The sequence below is a fragment of the Sturnus vulgaris genome, chromosome 17 (assembly GCF_052056855.1).
Source record: "Sturnus vulgaris isolate bStuVul1 chromosome 17, bStuVul1.hap1, whole genome shotgun sequence".
NCBI classification, from domain to species: domain Eukaryota; kingdom Metazoa; phylum Chordata; class Aves; order Passeriformes; family Sturnidae; genus Sturnus; species Sturnus vulgaris.
In genome coordinates, this window is record NC_142259.1 from 5417889 (window position 1) to 5441173 (window position 23285).

The window sequence follows — 23285 nt, forward strand, 5'->3', positions numbered from 1 at the left end:
GCCTCCACAGTCAGGGGGAGGATAATTTACTTTCCATTTCCATTGGAAATGAGGTGAACCAGAATGTGGTAGATTGTTAAAATGTAGCTCTGTGGTTTAATAGATTTGCTCAAAACAACAAATCAAACAAAGCACTGTATTCTCAGTCCTCTCCCTGTCACTTCCAGGAAACCACAAGGACACATCTCCTCCTGAGTCAATTTTCAGCTGCTTTGGGGTTTCTCACCCATTTCCCCAGGTACATCCCCAGGACCCTCTGCACTGAGAATCCTTCCCAGCAGAAAACAGGGAAGCTGCAGCCACCTCACAGCACTCCCCAGGTGTGCACAGGGAAACCAGCTATGACAAAAGCTTAGAGGGTACAGATGAGGTTTTACCAGCTCATCGTCATCCACACTCCTCTCCATTTTAATTGTCCTTCCCATAGCCCTGAAAAAAAGGGAGAAAAATCACTCTGGGCATCCCAGCTCACTGCTGAAAGGGGCCATGTCCCTGGAGAAGCTGTGCTGACAGAGACCAAGGATCTGCTGTCACCTCATTTATCAGGCTACAAGGGAACATCTCTCATCTCTGACACAAAGTCCCCGTCATAACTCAGGGTTAAAATTATCCCTTAATCTCAGCTGGCCCCCATGTCCACTCCAGAGACCTTGCTGCTGCTGGCAGAGCATCCCAGCTGCTGCTCCGTGGGATGCACCACTGTGCTGCTGCTGTGACCAGCATTTCATGCTCCATCGGCTTTGGGGGATTTTTATTTACTTATCTGGAAAAAAGGCATGAGGGAAAACACAAGACCCGTATTCAAAATCCTTTTATGTTCTCAGTATTGGAACATTTTCTATTTTCTCATCAAAACTCTTTCAATTAAAATGTTGTGATTAGTTCTGATTCTTGGCTGGTTTTACCATAAATACTTACACTGTTGAATTTGCCACTGTATCTCCAGAAGAGCTTTTAGCCTAATGTTTTTACTTGTAACCACTGAAGTTCTCCAAGACCTCACTCATTTTTTCTGTGCCTCTCCAAAATCGTGTCTGATGGACCATGGGAATAATCAGCTGCAGGTGCTCAGGTGATGGAGTTTTGCTGGGAGCAAATGTGATCCATAAACAAGTGTAATACTCATTAATTTTACCCTCCTTGCCTTCAGATATATCTACAAAAAAAGTCTTGGCTTGTAGTGGGAATCCAAACCCCATCTTTTTCCAAAGGGACCTTTGAATGTGTGTTCCTCCAACAGTCACCTTGGAGCACAAAAGAATAAATCTTCGCAAAGCCTCTGATTTGCAGGACTTTGTTGAAGCCCTCTGGGGAGTCCCTGTGTGCAGTTCTGTGCTCATCTTCTCCATCACAGCTGATGGCTGCTTTCAGTGGTAACCCAGGGAAACCACGCAGTCAAATAATTTGAGGGACGACTTGGAAAAAGTGAATCACGTCAGGAGGAAGCTCAGCAGAGCCAGGGGAGCAGTTCTCCCTGCAAAAGATTTAGGAAGAGTCACAAACCTGAGCACTGGGTTCTGCTTCTGTGTTCCTTGGTTTTGCTGTCCCTTCCCTCATGTCTTTCTCACACTCTTGTTTGGAAAGAAGAAGCAAACTCACACAAAGTTGAATTCTCTGCCTCACACAAAGTCTTGTTTTTGTTGAGCTAACCGTGAGGCTGATAGCTGCATCATTTTCCCTTCTAGAAGTCTGATTTAATTCCCACAAATTTCCATTTATCTTCTCATGGCTTTGTGAGGCCCCATCCTCAGCTTTGCTCCCTCTGCTGTGTCCTGCAAACCCCTGCATAATTGCAATGATTCCTATTTCATAATAAAATCACCTTTGGCAGTAGATAGCCAAGAGAAAGGTGGGATGAACATTATCACTAGAGAGCCAGGAAGGCTCAGAGCTGGGGCAGGGCTCCCGATGATGGAGCTGGGGAGGTCATTGTCACCACCCTGGGGACAGTGAAGGTGTCTGAGGACTGTGTGAGTCACAGAGGTGTCTCTGCCACATCCTGGCATCCACTGAGTGATCAGATACCTCAGCCATGCCTGTGGGGGCTCAGGGTCTCAGTAGAGCTTTGTGCTGGGAGCTCACCCTCAGGTGACACCAGTGTTGTCATTGTCTTGCTCAGCACAGGACAGGAGTGACTCGGGTCTCTGGCTGGCACTGCTCAGGCAGTGCTGGGAGGGAAGGTTGTTGTTCTGTATGAGACAAAACACGATTTGGTGCTGAGGACTAATCCCATCCCACAGATGTCCCAGCCTGGTGCTTGAGCAGCTTTTAGGATTGCACTGATCCCAGCAGTGACAGCAGCATGGAACTGGGTTAGTGGTTCATTCTGTCCTGCCACTGGCAAACATTGCAATATTGGATTTTTTTCTTCTTTTTTTTTTCTTATGAGGATTTAGCACACAGTCACGGGGTTTGTGGTGCTGTGTTTGTGTGGGTTTTTTAGCCTAGAGAGCAGCCAGGGCTAAGCTTTTCCATGCACAGCTGTGGGCACTGAGCTCATTCTGCCCATTGTGGTTCTGGGCTCTGGTGGGTTCACTGTGGTGCAAACACGTCAGTTTTGAAGGAGAGGAGAATGGAGAATCAAACTGAGCCGTGCTTGGTGAGAGCAGAGATGAGGCCAGACCCCTGAGCTTGTGCACCTAAACAACCCTGAGCACAGGATTATTGCAGATCCAGCATCACACAGACTGTGCTTTCCATGGTGAGCCAACAAATCCGAGACTTTCAGGTCAGAAATGAGCCTGCACACTCTCTAAACCCTGGGGCCAGAGGAGTCTGTAAGATCTGTAAAGCTCCAAAGGCTCCCATGGGTGTTCACTGACAGCTGTAGACACTTTAGCCCACTGATGTTAGGAGACACTGTAAAAAATCCCACTAAACACCTCTACAGGCCTTCCTGCTCCTGAACTTTCAAATATGTAGTCCTGGCATCCCAGACCAGCACCTCTTGAGCAAGTGGGAAATTTTCCTCTGACTTTGGAGAGTTGATGGAGGCACCACCTCCAGCAGTGTGCAAAGTCACCTGAAAATGAAGTGTTGCTGCACTGATGTGCACAGTGTGCTGGGTTCGACAGAAAAACAGGGAATATAAAGGGTTTGCTTAGGAAAATTGGCTTTTCTAGCCCTTCTGTACTTCAGGACTTTGTGTTTGCAAATGATTCATAATTCTTTCAACAAATTAAAACATTCTGCTACTGGGGAAAATATTGATTTGTAAATGTTTTAATTTTTTTTTTTTTTTTTGTTATATGAGAGTTTTCCTACAAATCAAGGCAGGAAAAAAAATCTTTGAATATAGCCTTTGATAGAAGGTACACAATATTCCCACTTTTACCATAACAGTTCCTAAAAGGGAAAGTCAATGGTATTCTAGCCAATTTCTCAAGCTCTTTAAAAGACTTCACAATGCAATTTTGGAATGAATCAAGGCTTTTAAGAAAGCTCGGAAAAGACTTTTAGAGTTCTGCAAAATTATATCAAGCAAGTCTAATTTACAGCTAGGGCAAAATTTTAGAATGAAAACCAATAAATCCTGAATCTCAGGTGACAGAGTGAAACACTTCCAGAGTTAAGTGCTGCATTTTGCTGATGTGCAGACGTGGTTCAGTGGTGGGGAAGGACATTCTGCAGCTAAAGCGACAGAAATTGGAGTGAGGAGCTACAGGGTTCAGTTCTTAGTCTGACCTGGGAAATCTGAGCAATCATTTCACCCCTGTTCGCCACTGCAAAGGATAAATAGTTGTTCTTTACTGCTTAATGATCTGTCTTAGCCTGTGGAGGCCACTCCAAAAGATAGCTCTTCTTTATATTCAGGAGGCTGTGAGATCTTTTAGAAGCGTAGAAAACTGCTTTATAGTTAACAAAAGAGGCCATTAGCAGCTTGTAATGGTGGGGTGTATCTAGGAATTCTCTCATCCAGCAGAGGAGCTCTGTTATTATTACAGCATAAACGGGAGAGGATGTTCTCACCATGTGGGCGAGAGACAAAACCCGCGGTACTTCTGCTTAACACCTTGAGCTCCGGAGCACAAAACTGTACAGGGACTTGATCCATCCAAAGCAAACCTGGGCAGCAGCAACAGAGCCTGTCTTCACCAAAAGAAGACTTTCTGCTTCAGATTGATGGACAGAGAAAACAAAGTGCTTCTGATGTGCCTCTGCTCCCATGTGCTTATTTCCTTTTGCTCATTTTCCTTATTTCCCTGCTGCTCATTTCTTTTACGTGTGCCCTGCATCGTCTTGGGGGTGTGGTTGGGTGATTCCCACTCAGCCCCAGCATTCCTGAATCCCCCAGAGCACAGAGCCCACCAATCTGCACCGGGTACAGGGTGTACAGAGATCCTTGTCCCCCGTGGTGATGGGGACATCTCCATCCCAGCAGATGGAGCACCTGTCTCCAGGTGAGGTTTTGCAATCTGCAGAGGGACCTGGAGTGTGCTTGGAGTGCAGGGTTGATCTTTGTCCTACCTCACTGAGGTGGAGGATAAGTCACTGTATGGGGAAGAAACCAGCCTGCCTTGGAGCCCTCCTGCTGAGCAAATTCCCTCTTGAGTTTTCTAGTTTCATCTTTTTGTCATTTTATCACTTCTAACACAATTGCTTTCACAGCGATTTGCAGCACGGTTTAGTTCTTGTCAATATTTTGAAATTCTAAATGCTTAAAGGGCTTTTTTGATTTGTTCCACACTCACCTGAGTGACGTGCTGAGCCTCCTCCTGTGCCATCCAGCAGAGAGGATGAGCTCTTGGGCTTAGCAGAGCAGCTGCCCATCCCACCATGGCAGCCTTGCAGATGTGCAGGCAAACCCCACACGTGCCTGCTTCCCTGGGCTGCCCTTTGCCAAGCTCAGTTCCACTGAGGTTTCTAAGCAGCAGCTTTTCTGCATTTGACATGAACTGTGACTCCTGCTTGATTCAATCACTGCTTAATTTGATCCTCCATTTAATTTTATCAAAATTGTAGTAATCAAATAATTTGTACTAAAAACATTATGATTTCCACTTGTTTATTCTGATCAATTTTAATCCTTTAAGGCACAAGGTTTATTTAATTTAGTTATGAGTAACAAAACGCTGTCATTAAATCTACAAGGAAAGGACAGAAGACAAAAATGGTAGTTAAAAAGATCCCAAGGAGTGCTCATAATGCAGAAAAAAGACAATAACACAGTGTTATTTAGAAGTCACGCTATGCATGATGAAAGCTAAGCAGCATCCTGCTGGTTGGGAGATGAAAAGATCAATGGCACGTTTCAGTCGAGACATTTCTGGCAATGAACTGCACTGAAAAGGGGGAAAGAATGTAATTACATATGAATGATTTTGCCTTTTTTGGGTGTTGACCGACATGAATGAACCTGCGTCAGCAGTGTTTGAGTTCTGCCTCTGTACAATAAACCTTCAAAACCAGCTGAGTAAGAGCAGGGAAAGATTTCCACTGCAGGCTGCTTTGAGAAATAAAACCCAACCTCCTGCTCTGCTCATCCCATCCCTGACTGTGCCCCGTGTCTCCCCTGCAGGTCAACACCTTCATCTCCTTCGTGTTCCCCATGGTCGTCATTTCCGTGCTCAACACCATCATCGCCAACCAGCTGCTGGTGATGTTCAAGCAGGCGGCCCAGGAGAACCAGGTGTGCACCATTGGTGGCCAGCAGACCATGCTCAGCATGTCCATGGAGCCCAGCAGGGTGCAAGCCCTGAAGCACGGCGTGAGGGTCCTGCGTGAGTATTCCCTCCCCTCGGTGTGCAGCCAGCCACGGGTGTCTAAAGAAATAGAACTTGAAGAGTAGCAGGTGGAAATTGGAAAGCACTCTCACCCCAAAACAGCCCCTCCTTTTGTCTTTGCTTGTTGGTTTGCAAAGTTAACGAGCAGATCTGCTCATTGTGGAAAAGCAAAACCAGCCCAGCATTTTAATGATTTAGTCGACAGCAATTTAAGCCTTGCTTGTATTGTTTCATTACTTCCCTTTTTCTGCGGAGCTTTGGTGCAGACAGAGCTTAAATAAAAGATCCTGCATTCAGGAATTGAGCTGTACTGCAAAACAGTGGATGTCTTGATTAAATAAGCTGAGGAAAAGACCAAAGAGTCTCGTAGCTTAACCTTAGGAGGATAAAGCAAAAGCTGTTCAAAGGTAGTACCCAAAGTAGCTAACAAAGTGTGCCCAGAGTGGTTTTAAACGTTGGATGGGGAGGATTTGTTAGCAGAACGCTTTCTGACTTTCTGGTGTTTTTAGAAGGGCTTGAGTTGGCAGACACCTTAAAGTTCACCTGGTCCCAAACCCTTCCCATGGGCAGGGACACCTTCCACTGTCCCAGCTTGCTCCAAACCCTGTCCAACCCGGCCTTGGACACTTCCAGGGGTGGAGCATCTTGGTATTTGAAGTGCTTTGGCCCAGACTTCGTTTCCAACAAGAGAAATCCCTAGGGAGGGCACCAGGAGCCTCCATGACAATTTCCCAGCTGTTTTTCACAAGGAATGCATCCCATGCAGCACCCCTTGCCCATGCCATAGGTGAGCACTGTGTGCATCCCAGCTTCCTACTGGGAAACACCTGCTGAGAAAGGAAAGAAAAACAGAGGGGACATTAAATTCTCCACAGTTATCTTGCTGGACTGTGTTTGTTTACTGTCTCTGTCCCCCAGTGAACTGTTATCCATGGGTGGGTGAGGAGGGAGCCTTGCTTCCCCTGCAAGGACTTGGGTCCTTGCTATCCTTTTCTGTTTTTTAACACTTCTGCCTGCTGCCATGAAGTGAGAAGCTGCCTTTTCTCACTCGTGCTATACCACCTCACACCTCTCTGCCTCCTTTTAATATTGTATCCTCTTTGATCATCAAGAAGAGAGAGCTCTTCATGAATAATAGCAGAGAAACCTAAATTTACACCTGGCATTCCTCAGCACTGGAGGAAGTGCATCCCTCGCCCACAGGTCCACATCTCCTCTGAGGCACTGAAAAACAACCCTTCACTTTCTGAACAATAAGCATAATTTTCTTTTTCATCTTATTCTGCTTCCTCTTTTTTTTTCTCCAGGCAAATTTTTGCGTTTGCTGTGCACTGCAAAAGCTGAGAATAGTCGGCGAAAGTGAGGGTTTCAGTCCGAGAGGGTTCAAAAATGGGTCAGATGTGGCACCACAGGGCCCCTGTGCAGCGATGCCCAGGTATTCCAGGCATCTCCTCAGGGCCACCCCAGCAGCAGGACTGAGCTCCCCTCCCTGCTGGGAAGGCAATGAGAGGGCAGCTGTTTGTTCCATTTCTGTGCTGAGGAAGATTCAGCAAATAAAAAAATCCTCCCTCACTTTTGTCTGTGATTCACTCCACCATGCAGAAATGCTCTCTTTATCTAGCAAATGGGAGTGAAATCCTGCTGCATTTCAGTTTTTCAGATGCACTTGATTACTGGAGGTGCTTGATTCACACTCACATTTGTCACCTGTTCCTCATGAGTTATATGTTAATAACTCAGGCCTCTGAGCTGTCTGAAAAGTAGCAAAAAATACACAGGGATGCACATGATTTATCCCAGCATCCATGACAGCCAAAATCATGAACAGAGTCTGGGCTCATTTGAGGAAGAGGGTGGGAAAAGAAAAATGACACTTGTCCCTCCTTATAAAACTGTTGGCAGAGTATCAGAGCTTCATGGAGGTAAAAGTATTTTCCATTTCCAAAAGTAAATTTTGGCCTGAACTACAGAGGAGGCTGATTTGGGTTTAAGGGCAAAATTTTTCATAACTTGTAAAAGTAATGCTTAGAAAACAAATTTTTGTAGTTCATGGTGTGCAGAGCTGTTGGACAAGATCAGAGCAGCAAAAAAACCCTTCCTTTTTCCAAATGTACTGAGATTAAGTATTTGTTTATATTAAAAGAAGAGCTAAAAGTGGCCAGGCTAACAGCCTCATTCAAAACGTCCACAACAGTTTTCCTCCTTTTTGGTAGCATTTGTGTATTTTCTTGGCTCTGTCTGGCTTTGGTCATGTACAAAATAATGAGGGTGATCAGAATTAAGGAATGTGTCAGGCCTGTTGCCTGGGAGCTGCCTCATTAAGTCAGTAGGGATGAGATTCCTGATTGTAATTCCCTCTCTTCTGTCAGAGTTCACCAGGTGTGAGGATTTAAATTCAGAGGGCTCCAGGCACTTGCATCTTCCCAGCTTTTTTTCTGAGAATAACAGGGCAAGCAGTTCTGTTGTTAAAAATACCTTCCAGCAAGAGATGTCACACCTTCCTTCATCCTTCCAATTCCTTCCACTAAGCCACCTCCAATTGGTGTTGCTGTTTCTTGGCTGTGTTGGAGCCTTGGAATGCTGAGTCTCCCAAAGCTGTGTGATGCAGCACAGAACATTCTCTGTGTGAACATTCTCTGACTGCACAGCCTGATATCCCAATCACTTGATAAAATTCTAAGTAATGCTTAAATATTTACATGCAAACACGCACCAGAGCAATCATAGAATCATGGGATGGTTTGGGGCCCTTAAAACTCATCTCATTCCATCCCCTGCCATGGGCAGGGACACCTTCCACTGTCCCAGGCTGCTCCAAGCCCTGTCCAAGCTGGCCTTGGACACTTCCAGGGATCCAGGGGCAGCCTCAGCTTCTCTGAGCACCTGTGCCAGGGCCTCCCCACCCTCACAGGGAACAATTTCTTCTTAATGTACAGTCTAACCCTTTTTTTCAATTTAAAGCCATTTCCCTTGTCCTGTAACTCCAAGCTCTTGTCCCAAGTCCCTCTCCAGCATTCTTGGAGCTCCTTGAGGCACTGGAAGGCTGCAACAAATTCTTGGAGCCTCCTCTTCTCCAATTGGGCTTCTCTTAGCCCAATTCCCTCCGCTGCTCAAAAGTCAGGGTGTATTTGATCTTGGCTCAGGAGGAAAGCTCTGTTCTGCCAAAATATCTTCTGGAAAAGGGGCCAGTTTTGTGACATGGACTGATACCCCACCAATTCACCTGCCTGCAGCCCCTTCTCCTGCAAGCAGCCTCAGCAGCTCCTGGCTGCCTGGCAGATCAGCTCCACGGGGATGGAAGGAAGGCAGGAGTTGTTGAATGGCACAGCTGAGCTCTGATAACGATGTTGAGACAAACTGAGGCACATCGAGGGGAGGTTTGCAAGGGAACGTTGGCTAAGCCTATTAAAATCAGGTCCAGGTAGCATTTGCTCTGATACTGAAGCTGCTTAGTGAAAGCAATTATTAAGCACTTAGAGGTTTAGCCAATTAAAACAATATCCTTCGGTCTCCCACAGCTGGCTGGCTGATGCCTCAGTAAAATGTTTTTTAGTAGATGAAGTCAAGTCAACGTCTGTGAATTTTTAAATTATTATTTTAGGGCCTCTGCATTTTGTCAAGTAATACAAGACAAAGGCCAAGAATTAATGATGTATCCATGTATTTCATTAATTTGTGCATTAATAATTCCCCTTCTCAACAAATACTTTGAAGAATCCCTTCATTTCTCTTCACCAATGCTCCAAGTCTGAGTTACTCATTTCAGGAGGAGAATATTGCCATGAGATTTAGTATAACCAGCCTACAGACAGGAATAGCTTATACTTGGCAACCACAATACACAGAAGAGCACTAGTCTAAAACTCCTTAAACAGTTGTATTTTATAATTCCTATATTCTAAGGAAAGCAGATTTATTTGTTCATGAATCATTTCTTTTCAAGAAAGGAACAAAACGCATGGCAGTTTGTATCTCTAATAAAAAGTCTGAGCAACTCCAAGTGGAGTTCAGCAAAACCCCTGTGGCATTAAGCTTGAGTGGAAGCTGATTTTAACAGCTGAAATGTCACACTGAAATTTGGGAGGATAAATTACCTATTTAACAGTTGTATATATTTCCCAGAGATGTTTGTAGTTGTAGGTTTACTTTGCAGCCTGCCAAGTGAGATAAAACAAGCAGCATCAGAGCACTCTATAAACACCCTCCAAGGAGCAAAAACCAGGGGTGGCTGCACCTCTTGGGGCAGGGAGTCTCTTTTTTCCCCTCTCCCAAGATGTGTCCCTTTGCTGGCACCACAGCCCAGCCTGGCACAGCATTCCTGCAGGAATTGCAGGTTCTCGTGGCTGCATCTCTGCAGAAAGCTCCAGGATTTGCCATGCCCTGAGAGCAGATTTTCCAGGTGTTAAGCCGTGACAATGTGAGTGTTTAAAAAGTTAACTGGTGTGATTCTAAACATGAAGTCTGGCCAGGGCTTTAGTCAGTGTAGAAGCATGCAGTGAATACAGCTCCAGGGTCCCTTTGATGGGCAGAAACCGTTCTGGGAGGAGCAAAAGATATGTGAAACTCAAAACTGGAGGGGAAAGAAGAAAGAGCTGCAGAGGAAGCCAGTTCAGTTTACCTCTGATCTCACCAAATAGAAGCAGACTTGAACTTGGTGAGGATGAGATCCCTTCTCCACCTTTCAAAGGGGAAATTCTCTTCCTTTCTTCTTCCTTCTCCTCCAAACATCCAGACATCCCCAGGGGAAATGGCACGAGTGAAGTTTAAATGGAATCAAGCAGCCTCTTCTCTAATTTCCAAAAGAATAATTAGCTTAGAAGGAAACTTGGGAAGAGACCCCAGTCTGCACTGGGACAGCAGTGATGTGCTGCTTGCTAGTGCCTGTTCTTGGGCCAGCTTTAATCTGTATTTTCTGTCTTGCTCCTTATGGATGAAACTGCTGCCAGGGAATGATTTAACCACTGGCATGAGCTGGGGCAAGAATTCACATCTATTTTCCAATCTGTCATCTGAAGCCATTAAAAATCAGGACTGGAGAGTATAGTCTGTGTGAAATATGTTGATTTTGAATGCCAAAAGGTTTTTTTATTCACTGTGCTGTCTCACTTTCACTAATAAAGAAGAACTTAGGGATTTTCATTAATACATTCAAGAGCATTAGGGGATTGTATCCAGCAAATGCTGTGTATTTTCAGCTGTGTCTAAAGGAGCTGAGGACTCCCCAAGCTCATTGTTACTCCTGGTTTCTTCTTTGCTCTCCTGAGTACTCCTGGCTCATGCTGGTGGTCCCCAATCCCTGCTGATTATTATTGACTTTTATGGAAATCCTTTATTCCACAGCTTTATGACCCAAATACCAGGAGAAGTGGTTTTGATTTTACTGGGCTCATACCTACCCTGGCAGCTCCTGCAATCCCTACTTTGGGGCCAGCTGATATAAATATTGCCAACAGCCTGTCAGGTAGAACATCATGTTAATATAAACAGCACCTCGAGGTTTAACAAGGCTGTGCCAGCTGTGCCTGCACTTGGCCCAGCTTTCACCACCTCTCATATCAAACAGCATTTTGTGAGAGGTTCTCCTGTAATGGCACCGACTGAATTAGTATATAAAACCAGGGAGCTTGGGATGTACAAGGATTGTTTCTCCAGAAATCAGCATTACCCTGACACGAGCCCCATAACCTTTTGTACACCTCAAATAGTACCAGCTGGTGGGTGTGCACCCCTTGGGCAGCTTTGGGGATGAGTCTGAAGCACAGAAAAGGCTGAGAGCTGTTGTTCAGGGAGGTTAATACCTCCCCAAACAGCTCCTGCCTTTGCTCAGAAATTCTACCGTGCTGTTCCACATCTGTATGTGGCTCAGCTCCCCTTCAAATGCAGAGAAAAAGAAATAAATTGTCTGAAATAGTCTGGACAAAACTATCAAGGGAAGATGGATCTGAGGCTCTCTGGGGGCCTCACAGCAGAGTGGTTATAAGAAGGAGCAGCCTCCCTTTTCTGCCTGTCCTGCAGAGACAGGAGGACAGCACAGAGGGATGCCCTCGCCAAGGGCCACCCCAGACCGCAGGGCTGTGACTCAGCAGTCCCATGGGGGCTGGAGGAGATGAAGTGAGGAGGAGAACAGCAGCCCAGTGAGTGCTTTGTGCCACAGCAGCTCCCCAGTGAGTCAGTGCTGGTGGCTCCTCAGCCATGGCTGTCCCAGGCTTTGAGCCACCCCCAGCCTCACATGGCCCCACCAGGGGCTGGGGGCTGGAAACCCCTCCTGAGCATCACTCCTGGGCTCAGCCAAACCAGCCAAACTTCTGCACAAACCCCATGCCCATGCTAACCCAGAGATGGCCCTGGAGCAGGGCAGTTCCCCGGCCTCAGCCCGGGATACACACAAGGCAAAATAAAATACCCGGTGTGATCTAAGAGAATTTAACTTCCAGGATTGCTCCCACATCCAGTTTAGTCTGAGAATCGACACTGGCACAGTTTAAATCTCCTGCACAATGAAAAATATGTCAGTCAGAATTGATGTTGCTCTCTGCAGGACTTCCTGAAGGAAAAACAAACCAGGGCTCGTCCTCTGCCACTCCTCCTTCCTCTCCCCTTTTCCTTGGTATGCAGCTGAAACAGGCAGAGAAAAGAGCCATTATAAGACAAAATGGAAAGACACAGGATGTAATAATTCAGGGTTTAATACACATTTAAATTGGGAGTTTGATTTAGAAGGGAAATGAGGGCATACATTGTTGGAAGGATCATTCTCTGCCACCCCTGGCACGCTGGGGTCATCTTGCTGGGCTCCCACATCCACATCCCAGCCTTGAGGTTTGGCACCTCATTTGCTCGAATATAGGAAATATCAGAAGCTCATGGAGCAGCTCTGCTCCTGTTAGAACCTTATTGAATTAATTAGAAGTGAGGGATGTGTCTGGTTTATTTTTAGTTCAAAAAATAAAGGCAGGAAATCTCCAACCTCACAAACACCATCCTGGACGGTCACCCCCCCACACACTGAGTCAAAGCCTTCCCCTGCAGTGCTCAGCTCCAGCAGGCTGATCTGCTTCTTCTTACTCCACCAAAGGAACCCATGTGTCAAGCTTTTGGTGATTAAGAACATCCTAGGAGCTCATAACAACAATAAAAAATCATTTTGGCAGACAGTTTACCCAGGATTTGTTTTAAACTCAACCGTTTTGACAGGCAGGTGCTCAGGGAAGAACAAAACAGCAGGGAAAGGAACAAGGTACCTGGGAGAAAAGGATATTTTCATTCAGTATTAAGTAAAAGTTAACACAGTCTCATGTTTTGTATTCCTCCCAGGGAAGAAGACCCAAGAGGGCAGGATTGCCTCCCTAATTCTGCTTGATCCCTTGTATGATAAAATGAAAACATAAGGATTAAGGGTGACAAATTCAGGTCGGGATCTCCTAATCTGTGCAGCACAGAACTGCACAGTGTGTCACCCAGCTGGGACTTCCAAATCAGACCATAAGTGTCTCCAGTGCACTTCACTGTTTTAGAGTTTTAATTGCGTAGTGATTGCATGTGATATTACAGAATTATCACAGATTACTTAATTGCTGATGTTAAGCAGATACTTCTTTCAATGTGTGTTTTTGTTACTATAGATCCATATTATTTGGCACAGCATTGCCTGAGCAGCAGAGGCAGAGATCATTTACCAGGAGAAAACCACTTTCATTTAACGTGTTGGTAAATTTAACAAGCAGATGTGTGAGATTCTTATAATTGGCTGTCGAAAGAATCCGGATCCTGCCGTTCCTAAAGAGCTGCACACAGGGGTGAGCAGCTGAGGAGTGCCAGTGCGTGGAGCTTTCTGCAAAAATCATGATGTGCCTGAGTGAATCTGTGTTTGGAGCCATTTGGGAAGCTGCTTTTGCAGCCTGAAAATGCAGCTAATCATGTGCAGGCGCTGGGAGAGCAGATGGGCTGGAGCTGTGATGTTGGCTCGTTCCTGTTGGCCTGGGGCTGACGGATGGAGGAGGAGAGGATGGAGAGTGCTGCCTCTCCTGCAGCCCCTGGGAGGGGTCTCCTGGAGAATCACAGGGACACTGCTCCATCCAGGCCAAACCAAAGGCCCATCAGACAGAGAAATGAATTTCTGGAGGTGGCCAAAAGCTCAGAAATGCGAAGGAGCAAGGCAGGCATCCATGCTCCCACCGAGCTTCCCAGGGGATGTCCCCTCCTCTCCTGTGCCATGTGTCCTGCAGGGGCTCTCCTGTCAAAGTCCCATCAAAGCTCCTCAGAGAAGGATCAGACCCAGGTCAAATTCATTCATTTGATGGCATCTGAAGGGCTGCAGGCTGTCTGGTGATGAATTACAGCTATGATCACTGTGGCCAGCGAGCAGCCAAAAAACAGTTTGAAAAAATGAATTCGCTTGGACAAGAGAATAAAAACAGTCCCTCTAGCCTTCTTTCCAAAGCGTGTCCCTTCAGTTGCTTAAATCTTTATTGGATAAATGGCTTTTGCAGCATTCCTGGAAGATGCTGTCATGCATGATGGAATAGAACCTTCTCTGTTGTTAGCTGGGTGTTTAATGAGAGAGGGAGCTCATGGAGTTGGAGTGGGGTGTGAGTATGGGGCTGGACACCAGAGATTATTTAATTTCTGCTCTCCTGTGCCTCTTGGCTAAACATCAGTGATGGGGAGATGCAGCCACAGCCAGACTGGTTCCTCCTGGACTGCATTACCCAAAGGAAACACATCTTCTGCACATCTTCTGCACATCTTCTCCTTGAGCTACAACATGGTCCCTGTGGGATGACAGTGCCTGGATTTGGGACATATCCACATAAATATTTCCAATCCCAAGGCAAATAAAACCCCAGCCATTGGCTCCACGTGCCAAATCCACATTGCACTTGTGGTACCTCTCATTGGAGCAGAGCTTTGCTGCTTCCCAGCCCCTTACAGGTCACATAAAGGACAAGAGTAGTGCGTCCCTTGTTGTCTGTAGAGCAAATTTGGGACCAAAAATTAACTTAGTTATTTTATTTAGCCTTTATTTTCTTCTTGCCTTTTATTGTGTTATGTTTTAACTGAGATTTCTTGATTTCCTGCTAAGATTCTGCCAGAAACCTGCTATTCCATACAGAAGTTGAAATGCATACTACAAAAGGAAACGATTCTTTCTCTTGATTGCCTGATAGATCTACTTTTTAATCCAGACTGACAAATGCACTCTATCAACAGTACTTTTATGCCTCAGAGTTGTTGCATTTTATTTTCTGTTGTTTGACATCCCTCAGAATGGAAAGGAAAAAAGCAATAACGTCTTTCTCTGCTTACCCTTTAATTGATCATTTTTATTATGGCAAAGCCCAGACCCAAACGTGTTGTAATATCAGGTATGGCACAAATGTAGAACAAAAGGACAAGCCCTGCCACTGGAAAGAGCAGTTTAATGATGCCCAGCACCGTGGGGACTGTGGCCAGTGGCACAAACTAATGGGATTAGAGTGGCCCTGGCTCCCTGTCTACCTGGATGAAAAGCATCACCATCTGTCTCTGTGAATACTTAGAATGAGATACCCGGTGCCACAAGGGCGTGACACACAAATACAGACAGAGTTTCCTTTAAGCCAGTGTCTGAACTAGGCATTGCCAGACCTTCATCTGCACCTTCTGTAGCTCCTAAAGCCCCTGCCCCAGTGCTTAGTGCTGTTCTCTATTACTTCTGTTTTGCTTGTTTGTACAGATATTTGCAGGCTGGTTGTCCCTCAGGGTTATTAATTCTTTGCACTACAGCAATACAAGAACAAGTGGGGCTGCAGGAAAACAGTTTCAGCAATTAAAGCCAAGCAGACAGGTCCCCTTCTGACCCTGATGGAGAATTGCTCACAGAGTCAAGGATTTTTTTCCTGCCTTGCAGGTGCTGTGGTGATTGCCTTCGTGGTCTGCTGGCTCCCTTACCACATTCGGCGTCTCATGTTCTGCTACGTCCCCTCCAGCCACTGGACAGAGTGAGTCACAGCTGGGACACAGCTGGGGAACACAGCTGGGGGACACTGTGGGGGACACAGCATGGGGACACAATGTGGGGGACACAGTGTGGAGACACAGCTGGGGACACAGCTGGGGACACAATGTGGGGGACACAGCTGGGGGACACAGCATTGTCCCCCCATGCCAGCCCAGGCTGGGAGCTCAGGGCACCCACAGATATGGAGATGGAGGCAGGGATCTGGGAACAAAGATGTTCTCCAACCCAGGGGTGAAAGTCTCAAACACCTAATTGCTGGGTTTGGTTGGTTTTTTGTTTGATTCTTTGTTTGGTTTTGGGGTTGTTTTGTTTTGTTTTTTGTTTATGTATTTGTTTTGGTTTTGGTTTGTTTTTTTTGTTGTTGTTGGGGTTTGGGTTTGGTTTTTTTTTTTTGATGTCTCAATGCTTGCCAGACAAATTAAGAGTCTTTGTTTTACCTAAATCCCCCAGACACTTGGTAGCAAGCATTACCTTGAACCAAAACTCATCATCAGCCCCTCCTCCTCCTCACCCCCGCTGGCAGCAGTGATGGGGCTTCAATCTGGCACCCCCTGATGAAATGACATTTATACGGGGGGGTTGGTACATCCAGAGTGGATTTCAGCCTCTGTGTCAGAGATATTGATCCCCAGCCCTAAGATGCAGCAGCTCCTGTCAGCACACAATTTAACTCCACGAGGCCACACTTCCTCTCTGACAGGGGAGATGACACAGGTAGGGCAATAACTGTGCTCCTTACTGAGTCTGGGCCAGGCTATTTACTGTTTTCTTCAGGGAGTGGGTCAAAATAAATACCAGCAGTTGCTGCTGATTAGGAAGTGCCCAGATTGTCAGAGAGTTCTGAGATAATTGCATGATCATACATGCACTGCTCACAGATGTACAGAGCCACCCCAGCAGCTCCCTGCTCCTTTCTGAGGCAGCAGGCCAGCAAAGCAGCCACCAAACTAATAATTATTTTTAAAAATGTCATTAAGAGCTAATGCTGTCTGGGGACACACACTGAGGAAGCCTGAGATGCCAAGGGATGCACTCTTGTGTCTCCTGCCATGGTGCTACATCCTGTTCTCCCTGAGACCAGGACTGTTTCTTTCAAGGGAAAGGAAAAAAAAATCTGCAATATCAAAAAGCAGAACAACAATAAAAACCTAAAATCCCATCAGCCCCAAACACAAAATATAAGGAATTAGGATATAGCAGTCTACTGAATGGAACTATGGATCCAGCCATAGTAAAATCCAAAATCCATCTTCAGGCATGAAAACAGAGCTCTAGGCACACACTAGGACAAACTCCTGTTTCTCCTTTGCTTTTCTATATGAAAAGCACTTAAAGCACTGTTCAATTATCTGCATTTGCTTTGAGCAAGAGGGGTAGAGAAGTTTTTCTGCAGTTAGTGGGAATTTATGCATCATGGCTGCTTCACATAATATTTTTTTCTTCTTTTTAAAACCATGAGTGATTTTAGGAAAACACTGAATTTACAGAGTGATAGTGAACTATCAGTCTGGTGGCTAACCAAGAGTTAGCAGCAGCTTGGCATGTTCATTTATAAACACATGTGCCTTGGCCCTGAAGAAGAGAAATTTTTCTAACATTAATTCTTCACAACAACACAGAGAAACTCTTACAAGAAGAGCTGGATGGGCCATGCAGTCCCTGGCAGTGCTGAGGGGGTGTGGAGGGATGGTCAATGTGGTCCAGCACTCTCTATTTATCTTTTGCTAGACACTCAGATTCAGACTAGAAAAAAGGTCTGCAATTTTCACCAAGAAAAATGATTCTGAGGAACGTCTTCCTGAAAATGAGACCCGTGGTGTTTATAAATGCTTTACCAGCTCGGGGCTGTTGTTCTCAGTTGGCCAAAGAAAGATATTTCCAGAAGTATAAAAAATAATAAAACATTTTCAACCAGTTCCAGTTCAAAGCATTCAGTTGTGGTGGTTAGGATGTGTTTCAGAAGGATGCTATCACCAGTTTGCCCCCAGAACAGGAAATGCTGTCCCACATTATGGACAAATCCCAACCCAGGGACCCATTGAATGAGCTGATGCTGCTCTCACTGCCAGAGGGAGGAGAGAGCTGCATCTGTTACTGGAGTTTGGCTCTTCTGCAACCTCTGTAGATCAGAACTGCAGCCAAAAAGTCAAGCTAATGTGTATGTATGACACAGAAGCAAATTTCCATCTGGCTTCTCAGTTTCCAGAATGCCTATTTCCAAAGTGAAAAATGAATGCACGAGGTAAATATCTTGTCTGGCTCTGGGGCTAAATAATCTCTAACTGCTGGTGAGTGGGGCAATATCTTCACAGAGGCACCTGATCCATGTTTGGCCAGTTGTAGCTGTGGATGGGCGGTGGTGGCTCAGGCACCACTGCTAAGCTAACCTAGAAAGGTTGGCTGTAAAGCAACTCAAGTTTTTCTCACCCTTGTGACTTTGAGTTCTTCACATTCAGATTTCTGTCTTTCATCTGTTCTTCCAGTTTCCTTTACAACTTCTACCACTACTTCTACATGCTGACAAACGTCCTCTTCTACGTCAGCTCAGCAATCAACCCCATCCTCTACAACCTGGTGTCGGCAAACTTCCGCCAGATCTTCCTCTCCACGCTCACCATCCTGTGCCTGCCATGGAGGAAGAAGAAGAAACGACTGGCCTTCACCAGGAAATCCAACAGCATCTCCAGCAACCACACATTCTCCAGCCAGGTCACAAGGGAAACCACGTACTGAAGCCAAAGGTGGAGGAGGAATGCAATTCATCGTGGAGTCAAAACTTGAGAGAGGCCTCTGTGACTTTCATGCATGGTCTCCAAATTCACGTAACACAAATGTGTTTAGCAAAGTCATTTTTGTTGGAAAAAATAGGCTTTGTTCTGCCAGTAACTTTGAGGTTATTTTCGAGCATTGGCCTTGCCTCTTGTGAGTAATGTCTACATGTATTGTAACTTCAGTCTGGCATAAATCCAGGTGTGGTGTTAACTGGGAAGCCAAAATGTGTTCAACTTAGGCAAAACTGTTCTGCATTTCATCCTTTTCTCAGTGCAGAGATGCCGTGTTCACATCCAAGGGTTTGAGATCCTGGTGGCACCGAGCAGAGAGCTTGATGAGGAGAAAGAAGCTTTGAACAGAAAGGGATGTTCTTGGAGAATGGATATGCTCATCTGTGGCATGTTCAATGAACGAGGAGTGAAAACTCAGGGAGCCAGGTGGTTATTTTAGAAATAAATCTCCACTGGGAGTAATATGACCGAGGTGCTCAAGAGAGCCACTCTGGCTCCTTGAAATTAAATAAGAACAGATGATGCCTTACCTAGGCTGGGGTGGCTGTGGCCTGGGGAGTGGGGTCACCTTTGTCTTTAGGGCATCCACAGTGCCTGGCTTTGGTACCACTGCACCCATGACAGCAGAGTCTCTGGCAAAGTCAGGAATGCAGAGGCTGTGCCCAGATGGAGCGCTGAAAATGAACAGAGATGGAAAATCTTCCTTCTGCCATACAGCCAAATCCTATTTTTTACCAGGGAGAACAGTTTGCTGGCCTGCATTAAGAGATGAGAAAACTCTGAGCTCGTGAGGGCTCCAGGCTGCTGAGATAAGAGCAATCTGCCCCAATTCTGTGAGACCTTCAGATTTTTCCATTCTTATTCCAGTTTTACTTGTTTCCTCGCCATTTCCACAAGGCTGACATCTCAGTATATAGCAGTTGTAGGCAGCAGGTCGTCCTGTTCTACCTTTTCTTTTATTACTTGTTGCTACCAGAACTGTTGGCACATTTATCTGCACCCCTAATATTCAGAGAGTTCAAATGCAGAGCATAAGAAAGTCTAAACTGGGGAGTCTTTGCTCTAAACCCACTTTCTTTTAACAAGGAACAGAAGAGGAGCAGAAACAAGACCTGAAAATTCTCTTTGAAATTTCCCAGGTAGCATGAGCTTTTCTCCCATATGGTTCTACCTCCAACGGCCCCTTATAAGATAAAGGAAATTTTTCCAGAGTCTTTAGTACTGAAATAACAGGGCTCTGGGACAAGCTAAAGGGCTTTTTCCCAGATGGTGACCTGCACAAACCTGGAACTGACCAATCACCCTGTGCAGCCTTTGATGCTGGTGACCTGGTGTCTCCTTTCACACCACATGTCATCAGGAGAGCAGGATTTGTCTCTGAAAGGTGACAAAGTAGAAGAGTTGGCTCAGTTTGGCTTTCTGGGCTTTGCCCATCCCGTGTCACCCTTCAGCTAATGAGCCCCCGTGGTCCCTGTGTGAAGCCACAGTGCTGGAGGTGTGGATTGGCCCAAGTGAGGGTCACACAGTGATGGACACCAGTGACTGAACCACTGGAGACAGCTGCTACAGATGTTGCATCACAGAATCACAGAACAGGTCAAGTTGGAAGGGGCTCACAAGAATCATCAAGTCCAACCCCCTGGACTTGTGGTTTAGGTCCTGTTGGGCTCAGCACACAGAGGAAATAACATTTGAGGGCATTTGCTGTGAGTTGTTGGTGATGAGTGACTACTTTTGGGGCATTTATAACATTTATAACCTGTAGCCAGCTGGTCACCAAGGCAGCCCATCAGCCATGACCTCCAGCCACACCTGCCAGGCATGGGAGGTGATTTTAATGCCTGGTACAGAACCCCTGCATAAGAAAGGGCTCAAAATAAAAGTCAGTGGGGCTTTTGTTTCTTCTGATTCAGCCAAACTGCAAGCTCTGTTCTGTCATGCCTTCTTGTGATCTCTTGCCCCGGTTGTACCAAGCAGAGGGCAGAGATTCTATTTGACCAAGCATTTTTGTTGCTCGTGGACTGTTGACTCCTCTTTGACAAAGAAATCAGGTAGTGGCACACAAATATATAAATTGAAACAAAAAGACAAAAGGGAGACTGATCTCTTCAGAAGGAAATCTGTGAGAAACCAGCAAGTATTTTCTGAGTATGGTGTGTGTGGAATGGCTTGGGCAGGTTGGAAGAAGAAGAGCTGTTCATCCTGCCTAGTGGGAAAATCCAGGTACCATGAACAGGAGAGGGGAAAGATCTGCCTTGAGAGGAAGAGGAGTCTTGATGTCACACATTTAACATTGGCCTTCCAGGCAAGACACTTCAAAAGTTTCTGGATGACCCAAATTTTTTTACTTCACCTCTAAGTAGCAGCTGGGAGGAGCTTTCTGAAACCTCCCAGGGAAGCTGTAACTGCATTGCTTTGACTTTCATTACGATTTAACACCCTGCATGTCTCATTTGCTTTTGAAATATTAAACATTATTACTACACTTGTTCAACACCAACCTACTGAAATGTGCTTGATTATCTTAGAAAACACAGAACAAAAATTGTTGTTTCACATAAGATGCTTGGTTTAGATTTTCACTACTGAGATACACTGGCAGTTTACAGAATATTTGATCACAGCTCAGAGAAACTGGCAGGTTTATTTTTGGTTTGACACGACAGTGGGAAAAAGCTGGAATAAAAGTGAACTTATCATAAACCCTTTCCACAGTGTTTGTTGGGTCACTCGAGTGCTGAAGAGCTGGGGGAATTTGAGGGATTTATCCAAGTGGTTTGCTGACTTCTACAGCTCTGTTCTTCAGTTTAACAGGAAAGCAGACCTGGGTCCATGGCCTTAATCTGAGATTGCAGCTCAAAGCTACCTCTTCCCCTGGCTGAATCTGACAACCTCGAGCTGAGCAGTGTAAGTTACAGCTGCTTCCATCCTCTCTTCCCTCCTCACACGATTTTGTTATATTCAGCTTAGAGATGTGGTTCCCTTGAGCTCAAAGGAGTGAGGATAGCAAACCCCCATGGTTTCCAGAGAATCACTAGAGAGTTTGGGTTGGAAGGGATCTTAAAGACCATCCAGTTCCACAGCCCTGCCACAGCCAGGGACACCTTTCCCTAGAGCAGGTTGCTCCAAGCCCTGTAGAGAAGAAGAAGGTACAAATTGCCCCATATGTTCCAGAGAAACGGTTCTTTACATGCCTTTTAACAATGATTGAACTGCTAACCCAACAAGGTTTTGAGATTTAATCTGCTGTGAATGGCTTTTGCCATTAGACAGAACAAAAACTCCCACTCGTTGTGTCCCTGCCTTGGCTGCACTCTTCACTGAGGCAGAGGTGAGTGTGGGGGCCTCTGCTCATCTATGCAAATTGCCTGTGTTTGGAACTGTTTGTTTTAACTAAAAAAAAAAGAATAAAATCTGTGGAATCCTCAGATGTAAAGTGCTGCCAGATTGATTCTGAGAAATTCCATTCTGAAGAGAGTCTATCAAGTGACCTCTTCAAACGTTATTTTGAGGTTTTGTTTCTCTTCACAGTGCCCTTGCCAGAGCCAGCTTTTTGGCAGAGTGTGAAATCAGGTTTATGAAGTCATTTTGCTATTCAGAAATTTCCCCCAGACAGGACCAGCTCATCAGTGCTGGAATGCTCTGCCGAGCTTGTCTTTTTCTGTAAGGTGCATGAGACCTCACTTCAGCGAGTTTTCAGGAGAAAACTCACTGGAAGATCAGCGAGGAGGGTTAGCAGGGCACGACCATAGCAGGACCTTTGCATTTCCAGCATCCAGCATTCAGTGAAACAAGCCCTGAGTGTGCTGCTGCTGCAGACAGCTCGTGCTGCAGGTTTGGACCCATCACCTGTGCAGCTGCATTGCTCCTGCCCCTGGGCAGGGACAGCAAACATCCACAGGGCATGGGAGCCCTTCCCTGTGCCAAGCTGTGCCAGCCCAGTGTCCTCCTGGCTGTGCTGTTTGGTGACTCTTTAACCAAAGCTGTGTCTGCTAGAGCTCTGTCTGGTTCTTCACATCACAGCTCGACCACTCTTCCTGTCCTCAGTCTGGATTTGCTTTGTACGAAAGCAGAAATTGCTGATCCAAAATTTCATGATGCTGTGTCCTGGCTTTGTGATCCAGAGTCCTTCCTCAGCTGTGCCACCTGATAGTCCTGCACATATTGTATTTATGGCAAATGTTTTTTAAAGTGCACCTTTTTTGTTTTTTTAATTTTATTCTGAGATACAAAATGTTGATGTGCTTTATTTTCTGTGGCCTGTTGCTCAATGGGGAAAAAAATGAATGTTAAAAGTGTGTCAGTGTCTACTTTGTAATATTTTCTGTGACAAAGGGAAAGAAGAGGGTGTGGAATCCTTCTGTGTGGCAATGGGAAACACTCAGTGTAACATGCTATTATTGATACTGTATTTACTGATCAAAGTGTAATGAGATGGTTAATTCCTGATATAGCCTTTGTACTGTATGGTATTTTATTTTGTCATTTATTGATCCTAAGAAATAAATATCCAAATTTAAGGCTTGGGCTGCTTTTGCTTGAAGTGGCAGGTGTGCTTTTATCACACAGCACAGGCACCCTGGCTGGGGTCTAAACTGGTGAAATTCCATTGCTTTGAACTGGGATTTGCAGCTCCTCTGCAGAAGGGCCCTGAGTGCTGCTGTTCCTGCACTCTGCAGCACAAACAGCACCCAAACATTACCTGCTGCTGCTGACTTCAGGTCAGCAAACAAACAGGGGACTAGTCAGGTTTGAAGGACACTCCCATCGGTGATGTTT

General features: G+C 45.6%; 1 protein-coding gene across 1 annotated transcript in view; it reads left to right on the plus strand.

Annotated features, from left to right (window-relative positions):
- NTSR1 (neurotensin receptor 1) overlaps positions 1-23026 on the plus strand; it is a 55176-nt gene extending 32150 nt beyond the window's left edge. The window contains exons 2-4 of the mRNA XM_014873931.2: positions 5519-5720; positions 15613-15703; positions 18207-23026. Of these exons, the coding sequence (XP_014729417.1) occupies positions 5519-5720; positions 15613-15703; positions 18207-18456 (543 nt within the window). The 3' untranslated portion in view covers positions 18457-23026. The remainder of the gene's footprint in view (positions 1-5518; positions 5721-15612; positions 15704-18206) is intronic.
- The last annotated feature ends 259 nt before the right edge of the window (positions 23027-23285 follow it).